The sequence below is a fragment of the Topomyia yanbarensis genome, chromosome 1 (assembly GCF_030247195.1).
Source record: "Topomyia yanbarensis strain Yona2022 chromosome 1, ASM3024719v1, whole genome shotgun sequence".
Lineage (NCBI taxonomy): Eukaryota > Metazoa > Arthropoda > Insecta > Diptera > Culicidae > Topomyia > Topomyia yanbarensis.
The window spans coordinates 61,738,585-61,751,035 of record NC_080670.1 but is presented as its reverse complement, the minus strand read 5'-3'; the positions used below and the strand labels follow the sequence as shown (position 1 = coordinate 61,751,035).

Genomic DNA, 12,451 nt, shown 5'->3' with positions numbered 1-12,451 from the left:
CAACTGAAATCCAAGCCCAAGTCGTTTTGGAAATATGTGAACGAGCAGCGAAAAGAATCCGGGTTACCATCTTGTATGCCATTAAATGGAGTTTTAGGCACCGACACTAAGGAAATTTGCCAATTGTTTTCCGACAAATTTTCAAGCGTTTTTTCCGACGAGAACCTTTCCCCACAACAAGTCGCTGCCGCTTCAAATCTAACTCCTTCTCTAGGACGAACCATCAACCGAATTTGTGTCGATAATGCTGCCATTCTTGCAGCAAATTCCAAGCTGAAAGCATCTAGTTCCCCGGGCCCAGATGGCGTTCCCTCGATTTTTGTCAAAAAGTGCATCAGCGGGCTTCTTGAACCACTTCGGTGAGTCTTTGTGCTATCACTCAATACTGGAACATTCCCTTCCTGCTGGAAAGCAGCGCACATGTTTCCAGTTCACAAAAAAGGAAACAAATCGAACATTGACAATTATCGAGGAATCTCGTGTTTAAGTGCAGTATCAAAACTATTCGAGCTGGTTGTCTTAGACCCTCTTTTCTTTCACTGCAAACACTACATTGCAGACGATCAACACGGATTTATGCCTAAACGATCGACAACGACTAACCTGCTCTCGTTCACAACATATGCAATGGATGGATTCGCTGACGGATTGCAAACCGATGCTATTTACATGGATCTATCTGCGGCCTTCGACAAAATCAATCATGATATCGCAATAGCGAAGCTGGACAAACTCGGTATTCATGGACAACTTCTGCGCTGGTTTCGTTCCTACCTCGATGTAAGGCAACTCCAAATCAGCATTAAGGACTGTCTATCTACACCATTCTTCGCTACATCCGGCATCCCACAAGGAAGCCATCTCGGTCCAGTGATATTCCTCCTCTACTTTAATGACGTCAACATCAAATTACAAGGACCCCGCCTTTCTTTTGCCGACGACATGAAAATTTTTCAACAAATACGGGATAAAACCGATGCCGAGCTTCTTCAGAGGAAACTGGACAGCTTTAGTACATGGTGTGATCTAAACAGAATGGTTTTAAACCCGAGCAAATGCTCAATCGTTACGTTCACGCGGAAACGCCATCCGATTCAGTTTAACTACCATCTCTTCGACTCGAGTATTCCAAGACACTCTAACGTCAAGGATCTCGGAGTCATCATGGATTCGGCACTAACGTTCAAACCACATACATCATCCATTGTGGATAAGGCTTCAAGACAGCTTGGGTTCATCTTCCGAATAGCGAAAAACTTTAAGGACGTATACTGTTTAAAATCTCTCTATTGTGCGCTGGTTCGCTCAACACTGGAATATTGTTCTGCTGTTTGGAACCCTTACTACCAGAACGGTGTCGACAGAATCGAGGCCGTCCAACGCCGGTTCATACGCTTTGCACTCCGACATCTTCCTTGGCAAAACAGATTTCAGCTGCCGAGCTACGAAAACCGTTGTCAGTTAATACAGCTCGAGACTCTAAGCATCCGGAGGGACTGCTCTCGAGCCCTGTTCGTCTCTGACTTACTGTCTGCCAGGGTGGATTGCCCTACAATCCTCGGACGCCTCGATCTTCAAGCTCGCGTTCGAGCTCTGCGCAATAACTCTCTTCTGCGAGTCCCATTCAGGAGAACTAACTATGGGCGCCAGAGCGCTGTTACCGGACTCCAGCGTGTGTTTAACAGTGTGGCGACCGCGTTTGACTTTAACCTGACAAGGAATTCGATAAAAACTAAAATAATTCGTATTCTGAAATGTAATTAGTTTAAGTAACCACCATTGGGGCCAAGGGGTCTGTTGGTGACGGTACAACAAATAAACAATAAATAAAAAGTATTGTTCATTGCTGTTTAATCGTAATAATAGAGTCCCGTCCAGGTAGTCATGAAAAATTTGATGGGCAGCGTCTCTCTGCAACAAATACCGATTTTTTTTTTGTTCTACCTATCTATCTTCTATCGACGTTTCATGTTGAATCGAATCAACGATATTGTTGGACGTTGCACCCCTCGGAGTAACGTCAGAATAAGTAAACAAGAAATAATCAGCTAATCAGAAACGTCTCATGGATTGCCTAATTAAGATTTCTGACAGCTGAATTACAACCACAGATGCAATGTCTCGCCAAAGGATTTTGGTTTGTTTGCCTCACGAAATACCTAACCTCAACCGGTTTTGCAGTGCAAAATGTTTTGTTTTCCTCACGAAATATTTCGGCACCGTTTCTTTTTTAACGGGAATAGAAACACTTGTGTGGTTTTTGTTTGAGGCGAAACTGAGTCAGTTCCTAACCCCAACTGCTGTCAAAATGTATGAACTGACAGCAGTTGGGTTTAGAACCTGACTCAGTTTCAGGTTCAAGCGAAATCGCCATTAAAATCCATTACCTACAAGTAGGTAATTTTTATTGGCTGTCCTTATTTCACTGCCGGAAAACAAACGAGAGGGAATGATTTTTTTACTCAAAATTAATGGGATGAAGTGTAGTCGGCTTTGGGGAATATCGCATTATTTTTGGGTAAATTTGGATTCCCTCTCTTTCGTTTTTCATTGGAGGAAGTAGGATGCACAGATTTAAGATTACCTATTGCTAGGTAATGCAAATTTTCTGTGTATTGACCTTTCTATTAGGCATTACACCAATCGACATAACCCCACAAAATAAGCCGGATGAACTTCGTTTGACAATTCTCGGTGGTTTGTTTACATGGAAGTCACATGAGTTCGAATGTAACAGAAGAGCACCCGTTGCACTCGCACTCATGTAACTGACAAAGTAAACAAACCACCGAGAATTGTCAAACATGAACTTAATTCATCATGAGTTCATTCGTGTCGTCATCTTGTAGAACTCAATTCCCGTTAAAAAAGAAACGGTGCCGAATTATTTCGTGAGCAAAACAAAATATTTTGAACTGCAAAAACCGGTTGAGGTTAGGTATTTAGTAAGGCAAACAAACCAAAATCCTTTGGCGATGCATTACATCTGTGGTTGTAAATCAGCTGTCAGAAATCTTAGTAGTATTAGCAAGTGTCTTATAAAATAAACTGACAACTCTGATCCTGGGTATGAGAAATATTAGGTTTTACACCAACCAACATAACCCCACAAAATGAGCTGGATGAACTTCGTTTGACAATTCTCGGTGGTTTGTTTACATGAGAGTTGCGTGAGTTCGAATGTAACAGATGAGCACCCGTTGCACTCGCACTCACGCAACTGACAAGGTAAACAAACCACCGAGAATTGTCAAACATGAACTTCATTCATCATGCGTTCATTCGTGTCGTCATCTCGTAGAACTCAATTTCAACCAGGGATGCCAAGTGTCTTTTCCACCAAATTCGAAATATTTTCCAAAAAGTCTGTAATTTGTTAAATTCATTTTGTTAAATATGCTTTAATGTACAACTATACGCTGTTTTATTGCATTTTACTATTGCTTTGGGGCAATGAAAATTAGACGCACTTAACATTCTTCTAATAAAATTATGATCATAAGCTAAACAGTTCGATTGATCTGTCTATGAGTCCATCATCTCTATCACTTGATAATGTATGTGTTTTGACAGTTCGCAGTTCTCCGTAGCAGTTTGATTACTCGATCTTTGAAAGTGCGCAGCCCAAATTAGTGAAAAGTGCGCAAAAGGGAAACTTTTTTCGCTAAATATATTCCGGATTATGGAAAATTCGGATATTGCGGTGGAAACGTGACGATTTTCAGCATAGAGTTTCTGCAAAAAGGATTTAATTTCAATTGACCAGACGTCCCGGATTAGGCGGGAAAGTCCCGTATTCAAAGAACGTGTCCCGCATGGCAAGACGACACTCAAAGTGTCCCACATTTTTCAATATGCTGCTTTTTGTTTCAAAATACCCCAGGAAAAGAATATTTTACAAATCACTCTAAAAATGTTATGAGTTGGGAAACTTTCAAATTGGGGAGATTTATTCTGATTCGTATGATACCTTTGTTGAATACTGGTACGAGTCAGCTCATGAATCTTTGCCAAAGATTGCACTGTTTAACGAAACTCGTACATAATTTCTCGGAAACATACATATTCAAAAGGTTTCTCGAACGCGTTCCGCGTTCATCCCGAAAGCATCTGGTCTGGTTTAATTTAATTTGATTATGTGGAGCTTTCAACAATTTTGAATACAAAAACTTCCAGCTGTTGAGAGTTCAGCAAAATTTTGCGAAGAAAATTTGGTATGCTGTGTTTTCAGCTATTTCAAAAACTCAAACTAACCAGTTCTATGAACTATTTTGCTATTTTTTAAATTGTCTGGATAAATCTAGACAAATTCTCTGATATCGGATGCATAAAAGTCTTTTAAATTCATATAAATATGTAGGCATGGCATCCATGATTTTATGTACAGTCATGATTCGCTGGTTAGGCTACAGCCTTGTCCAACTAACGAATTTGATTCGCTAGTTGGACCGACTGAAAAATGTCAAAAACTCTTAAAAGGAGATGTTGGCAGTGTAAATGCATCTATTCACTTCTCTAAATATTAACAGATCGATTATCAAAGTAAATTTGACATGAGATTTTGGCATTCAGATGCTTTTTAGTTGGACAATGGTCCAACTACCGGAGGTCCAACTAAAAAGCGGTCCAGTTAAAAAGTGTCCAACCAGCGAATCACGACTGTTGAAATGACGACAGAGAAGGATATACCTGAGCCAGTCCGCGGCTCCTTTGACGATCTTGTTTCTTACCAGTTGCTGAGCGTTGATCATCGTTTGGCTCCTTCTGCTGCCGTTGTTGCTTCCTGTTTTTCACTTAAGGGATTTTTCTTTTATTGGTTAGGAACACTATTCAAACTTTGGAACTTGATTTATTCAAAAAATATTTACAAACGTTATCTTAAAGCTACATGTTGCCCGCGCGATTCATATATCACTACGGGAAAATTTATCCCTTTTAGTCATTAAGTTTTTCCCTATTCTCCTGTGATACAGCGTAGATTTGCTATGGCCTTAGAGGGGTGCAATTCCTATTTGTTTACTTATATATTTGGCCCTGCCTCTTCAAGACTGACGTAGTTTACCACAATACGGATTCTTGCTATTCAATCCTAGTCCAGTCCCGTAAGGGCTCACAAAGTATGTGGTTACATTTCTACCGCTTTCTAAGATTTTATTACGATCCTAACCGCAGAGAAAGTGAGAAGGAAAAACCAAAGCTAGCTCGTCGGACTGCATATTGCATGCTTATGTAAATTAGGTGCGGGAGGTTGGTAAATAGACAGAGTGATCACTTTGTCTGTGTTCTTTTCATTCCATTTTTGGGATTTTAAGATCAACATCAACCTTCCCCACGCGATGCATCGATGCATTTCTTATACAAGGATGGCAATAAATAATAATCTCGTTTGCGCGGCAACAACTGTATATATTTAAGCACAATAAAAATCATTATATCTATTCACGAAATAATTCCGCATCGAAAAACTGAGAACAATGTGTACAAATCATGTCTTGGAATCTTTTGTGTGTCTTATATATGTATATCAGTTAATTACCAACGTTGATATTACAGTACTTGCTTAATACAGTTCTTTAGCAATAAACCCATTTTGCCCTGATTGTATCATTGCCCAACACATATGAAGCGATTGGTTATGGCAGCGTCTACCGTAGTTGGATGGTTTTATATAATATCGATACAACTTAAAAACAATCGATTTTTGTTTGTATGAACTCAGTGAATGCAAACAAGAGCCTACAAATAAGTAGCTGGTGGTTGATTATAGTTAGTTTTTAATATATAACAGAAATTCGTTCATTTCGACACGTTTGGGAGTCGGTTTTTGTTCTTAAACAGGGAGCCAGACAGAAACCAAACAAATTTCAAAATCAAATTCCGTTGTTTCCAAGTGGTTTGATTGGGAAAGAGACAACTTATGATCTATTTGTAATATCAGGGAATCTCATAATACCTGTGACATAACCGGTATTTAGCATAAAAAATGTAAAATCAGTATTTTCAGAGGCCAAATCTATGTATCGATTGGGGGTGGGCGTAGCGTAGTTCATAACTCGATTGCCTTGTACGCAGCGCACCTGGGTTCGAGTTTCGACCCCCGTACATAGGGTTAGAAATTTTTCATAAGAGATTTTTGTAACCCGAAGTGTCGAATGACCTTAAGGTTAAATCTTTTGTATCGGTATAGAAAAAACAAATCGTTATATCTGGAAACATTGATCGGAAATATTTCATCTGTTCGTTACCAACTCAAAAGCACGCTGTGTGCAATCCCCCGATTCCACGCAATCTGTCTGACTTTTGGATACGTCAAAAGCGTGATAAGAAAATGAAGTAAAAAGTGGATACAAAAGTCTTGTGATGTGTCATTTTTCTCCCCTTTCGCTCGCATCGCTGACCAAAGTTTCGCAGAGTTGTTCCACCGCTAACAGTGATCCATCGTAAGAAGTAGACGTTCGTGCGCGATCTCGAAACCCGAGTATCTGTCTCTCTCGCTGGTGGAAATTCTTAGTCGCGGGTCAATTTATTTTGTAATATCAGATTTGTGACTCATTCGGAACGGAAACCGAAAGAGCATACTGTTCCGGTTCGGTTGGTTCTGACTATTTTTTGTGTGCTACACTGCAATTGCCCTTGACAAATCCGCCCCCGATTGGTTCGCGAGTGACTAATTTTTTTTTCCCGTGAAATCTGTGCGATTGTGCTAATATATAGAGTAGAAGGAAAATTGAAGCAAATAGGGCACTGGTAAAGAATCGAAGTGTGAAAATGTTCAGTTGGCTTAAACGGGAAACTAAAACGGAGGAGGTGGTAGAGAATGTGCTCGGGGAGTTGAAAAAGATTTACAAAAGTAAGCTGCTTCCACTGGAGGAACATTACAACTTCCATGAATTCCACTCGCCGAAATTGGAGGATCCGGATTTCGATGCGAAACCGATGATCTTGCTCGTAGGGCAGTATTCAACTGGTAAAACCACCTTTATTCGCTACCTGCTAGAACGGGACTTTCCAGGTATTCGAATTGGGCCGGAACCTACCACAGATCGTTTCATTGCCGTAATGCACGACGACAAGGAAGGAATAATTCCCGGAAACGCCCTAGTCGTTGATCCGAAGAAACAGTTTAGGCCGTTAGGAAAGTACGGAAATGCATTCCTTAACAGGTTTCAGTGTTCTACAGTGCCTTCACCGGTCCTGCGAGCGATTTCGATTGTTGATACTCCTGGAATTTTATCCGGCGAAAAGCAACGAGTTGATCGTGGATACGATTTTACTGGTGTTCTGGAATGGTTTGCTGAAAGGGTGGATCGAATCATTCTGCTGTTCGATGCGCACAAATTAGATATTTCGGATGAGTTCCGTCGATCTATTGAAGCCCTTCGTGGACACGACGACAAAATTCGTATTGTACTCAACAAAGCGGACATGATCGATCATCAGCAATTGATGCGAGTTTACGGTGCTCTTATGTGGTCCCTGGGTAAAGTTCTTCAGACACCCGAGGTGGCCCGAGTTTACATTGGATCGTTTTGGGATCAGCCTCTTCGCTACGATGTCAACCGTCGTTTATTTGAAGACGAAGAACAGGATCTATTCCGAGACTTGCAGTCTCTCCCAAAGAATGCTGCCCTGCGTAAACTGAACGACCTGATCAAGCGAGCCCGGCTGGCCAAGGTACACGCCTTCATTATTGCGGAATTGCGCAAAGACATGCCAACTGTGTTTGGCAAGGATAGTAAAAAGAAGGACCTCATCAAAAATCTTGGCCAGGTGTACGATCGCATACAGAAAGAACACCAAATCTCGCCTGGTGATTTCCCCGATCTGAAAAAGATGCAGGAAGTTCTCGCCAACCAGGACTTTACAAAGTTTCACTCGCTCAGAATCCCGCTGCTGGAAGTCGTCGATCGCATGCTGGCCACCGACATCGCTCGTCTTATGAGCATGATTCCACAGGAGGAGATGACCATGGTTCCGGAGCCGCTAATTAAGGGTGAGTCAAAAACAATTTTCCTCCATTTTCCATGTTCACAGTGGCGCCACAAGCTTGCTAAATGGTTGCGTAACTCGACGGTCGCGTTGACGACAGTCGTGTGAAGCTAATGATGGCGAAGGAACAAAGCATGGAGTTCGGAACGGTGGTTTGGCTGGCGGGATTGATTCGTTTTTTATCTAATCGGAGAGTAAATGAGTGCTCGTGTAGAGAGAAAGAGAGATAGGGTCAATGTCACTGTGGTGATTACTGTTTTGCAGATGTTGAAACCGGTTCGGTCGGTATCTGGAGGTCGTAATAAAATATGCTCAAATGGCACGTTTCTCAGTTAGGCGCGTTGCAGTTTTATCATTCCGATCGAATTCATGTTTTTCATGTTTTGATCTGGAAAGTACATACACAATCGCATCGAAACTTGAATCGTTGTCTGATGCTCATATGGTATGTAGGTATGTGTTGTATGTACTCACAATTTATGGAAATCTCGTTCGGTAATCAGTTTACGCATTCGATTGGTTTTTTTGTGTGTAGCAGAGATGTTATGTTTTAACTTGCATACCACCACATCATTCCCTAAAAGCGTGACATTCAGCATAAATGATAAATTACTATTAATTAGCTCGCGCGAATCGAAATCGACAATACACCAGGAGGCCGCAGCTTCTAATCATAGCCTTTTTTGAAATTTTGTTTTTTGACACGACTCAATGCGTTAGCTTGTCCAAGTCATGGGTTTTTTATTTTTAAAAAAGGCAAATAAAAATAAATTCTTCGAATATGGTTTTGTGTCTATTAGATTTTGTGTAGGCTATTTGTTACATCGCATAAAGATCTTGGTCAATGTTTAATATTTATTCGCTGCGTCGCCTACTGCTGCTTGGTGTGTGGGGGGGGGGGGGGGTAAATTAATCCGCTTTCTCTCGGATTATCGTTTTAGTTCATGCTGTTGATATTGTGCTACGGCTGTTTGAGTTTTAGTTGATGTTGCGTAGTGAGTCGTCTTGTTACAGAACTAAGGGTCTGCCTTTCATATGTAACTCATATGCGTGATTTGAGAATTGATATGGCTTTCAATTTGGTATTGTAGGTTAAGGTAAGAAAGCATAGAATTGGTTACCAGCTTTCTCATAACAACTCATTTAACGGGTTCAACTTCTCTGTATTTCGAGATGGTAATTGAAACGTACTTGTTGGAAGGACGCGAGAATAAATAGGTAATGGAATTGCGTTCCGATTCCGGCTCATCGGAATCTGACACCATCTCAGACCTGAACAAAGGTAACACCAGTTTGACGATAGTTCCAACGTAGTTTTATTCAATTTCCTCCTTCTTTCCCTAGGAAGAAATGTAGCATGGCACCGAAAAATAAATCGTGTAGCCGTACCTCGGTTGTGTCGTCGTTTATACAAACGGGGATTTTGATTTTAACATTGCCATGCTCAATCACATGTCGCATGTGGTATGCACTATAATTTTTTTTCGCCCTGGCCAAGATGCTTTTCTCCAATTCGTTTATTTGACACGGTACGATGCGTGAGATTAAAGAAGCCGCAGTTTACATTTTTCTAGGCGGTAGAGCATTTCCTATACCGCCTGATAACTCCTGAGGGTCATTTAGTCTGCTTCTTAGTCCTATCGTCCATACTACCATCGCTACTGTACATTCATACGGTGACACTCGGGTCGTTTAGATGTTCTTTTCAGTCCTTTTAGTGCAACGTTATAAAGTAGAGGGTAAATTTTGGTAATTGTGCGTAATTCCGTCTCTTCGAGGTATTGATTTTTTTTCTTTTGCGTGTGCGCGTGGTTGTACGTCTTTCCCCCGAAAACCATTCCCCAGAAACTAAAACACCGAAGTTTTTTCCCAGAAAGAACCATTCTCCAGAAAACCATTTCGTCGAAAGTACCAGTCACCAGAAAACCTTTTCCCAGAAAGCATTTTTGCCCAGAAAACCGTTACCCAGAATGAACAAATACCCAGAAGTTCATACCCCAGAAAAAACCATTTCCCAGAAATTGAGGTATTTTAACTGAAGATCTCGACAAAGATATGATTACGGGCTAAAAGCCAACTGTCAAAATCCACTTTGAATGGAAATTCCGGAAGAAAGAGAAAAGTTTTCTCTTTCATAAACTGTTGTGAACTGTGTTCGACTAGTAACGGTTTGTCTGGAATTTCCATTCAAAGTGGATTTTGACAGTTGGCTTTTAGGCCGTAATCATATGTTTGTCGAGAGATGACTTATTTATTAGTATTAATATTCAGGTTTGGTTTTGTAGTATAAGAGCTATTGATAAAATGGTATCTTTTAATGTTGTACCATCTTCCTGGTCGGCAATTAGAACTTCTTTTAATTTTTTGTCTCTCCTGCCTGTTTTTTACAGCGACGCTGGTTTATCATATCTCCTTGCAGATATCGCATATATTCCGCCGACGTGAACTGCTCTTCCTCTTTGAATGCTTTTACAACCGCATACAGTTTAAGGTCACTGGTACCTTTTAAGAGTGCATTTAATTAGTTGTGATATCCTTCTATTGCGTTTGAGGTTCTGGGTATGTCATTGAGGGTGTTGTATCGCATGGTCCATAATTCAGGGGAAAATCTGGCCTGTGCCTGTGCGCAGTGTTTTCCAACCCTTCGCTTCCTCAAAACGTATTTTTTTATGTAATCGAAGTACGGGGACATTTATTCCGGAGCTGAAGCACGGACAATACCCAAGCCTTCAGGCACATCTTGAGGTTACCAAAAGTACAAGGCCTGGGTTTGTCCGAAAGAGATCTGCATTTGCACGCTTTTCAAATAAATTCCAGATAATCCCAATTTTTGGTTCCGTTTCCACCAATGTTTCGTTAGGTGGAAAAAGCAACCATATCGCAATCCTTGCTATAGCGTTTATCTCAGCGGTTTCAAAAACTGTCAATACAATCGACGGATTAATTATAATATTGTTGTTGGCTGCTATGGTTTTTATCATTTCTAGAGCTTTTTTGTAGTTAAATTCTGATTTAACTGGAAGGAGCATGTGTACTAAGGGCAGGAACGTTCGTTCAATGCTCGATGTTCCGATTGACCCGCGGATGGCAATTTATGTAGCAGATGAATCAATAAGGGCATGACCTGTGATCAACACGTATGCTCGGTTTATTCGAACATAGGAGTTGACTCCTTCTTTTAAACATGAGCAATTCTTTGAATATGTATGCCAAATAGCCCTCGGAATGAAACTTGTTATCCACTCGTTTGACCGGTTTTCTAAAACATAGGGTTTGATTCATTCTTTCCAGCACACTATGGAATAGCTGGAGCAAAAAGTTGGCTAAAATAGGAAAAACATATTCGAACTATCATATTAAAGATTTTTTATAACATTCTTCGATGTTTGTTGCATCATGTACCATCGAAATTTCAAGGGGGTCCTCTACTCTCGAGGCCTAAAATTGAGGTGCTTTTTGGGAATAATTTGCGAAAGATCTACTGAATGGATCCTGATTTTTTTTTTGAGGATACATGTTTCGGGCCTTTCAATTTAACTTTAAACGACGAAAGCAAACATCTCTGCGACCTTGAAACGTCATTTGTGACATTGATGTTTATATTACATGGGAGTTAAGTTTCGGCTAAGGGGCCGTTCATAAACCACGTAGACTCATAGGGGGGACGGGGGGGTCTGGCAAAAGTCTACGTTTGTCTACGAGGGGGGAGGGGGGGTCTTTGAAAAAGTCTACGTAGACTTTTATTTTTTGTTATTCTCGTATTACTAATTATGAATGGGATTTAAAGAGAGTTGTATTCAAAATATCGGTCTATTCAGTATTTATGCAGAAACTTCAAAGCTAGTACACTATTGAGGTAACTACTCGTTAAGCGACCACTCAACCCATAACCCACGATTTTTTTTGGACAACCTCACACGTTGTTTCTTGCGTATACTTTGATATAGTCTTGATCTAGGAATGATACAAAATGACAGTTCTAAAGACGATCGTCCAAAATTCCTCTCGACGGAAGATTTTGACTGTGAAATCATCTGAGACACCCCTAGTTAGCAGACATGCATGAACCATTAACCTTCCGGCAGTCGCGCTAGTGCACTGAGTGCACGCTGCTCTGAAAATCTAGCGAAATCGTCTTAGGACACCAGCAGCTGCTCGTTCAGTGGGCCATAAGCGCGACCTCCGGAGGGTTAAATGCATGAACCATAAAAAGTTAAAAAATGGTCAAAGTTAAGCATTGTAACCACAAAACACCCGATTTTTAACAATAAGTAGATTAATTTTTTTATTTTTTATTTATTGATTTCGGTGGTTAAAGCAGTAGTGTAGTTAAACTTCTACAACAAAATGTTTACTCGAGTTAATCAGTTTCTCTTGCAATCATTTACACTGATTTCAAAATCTTTAAACACCCGTTAAATTTTACGTCTTGACCCTATGCAACTTCGTGCAAACCGTCTCT

General features: G+C 40.6%; 1 protein-coding gene across 1 annotated transcript in view; it reads left to right on the top strand.

Moving 5' to 3' along the window:
* The first annotated feature begins 6,341 nt into the window (after positions 1 to 6,341).
* Positions 6,342 to 12,451, top strand: part of LOC131677759 (EH domain-containing protein 1) — a 54,320-nt gene continuing 48,210 nt past the window's right edge. Inside the window, exon 1 of the mRNA XM_058957784.1 lies at positions 6,342 to 7,993. Coding sequence (XP_058813767.1) covers positions 6,769 to 7,993 — 1,225 coding nt within the window. The 5' untranslated portion in view covers positions 6,342 to 6,768. The remainder of the gene's footprint in view (positions 7,994 to 12,451) is intronic.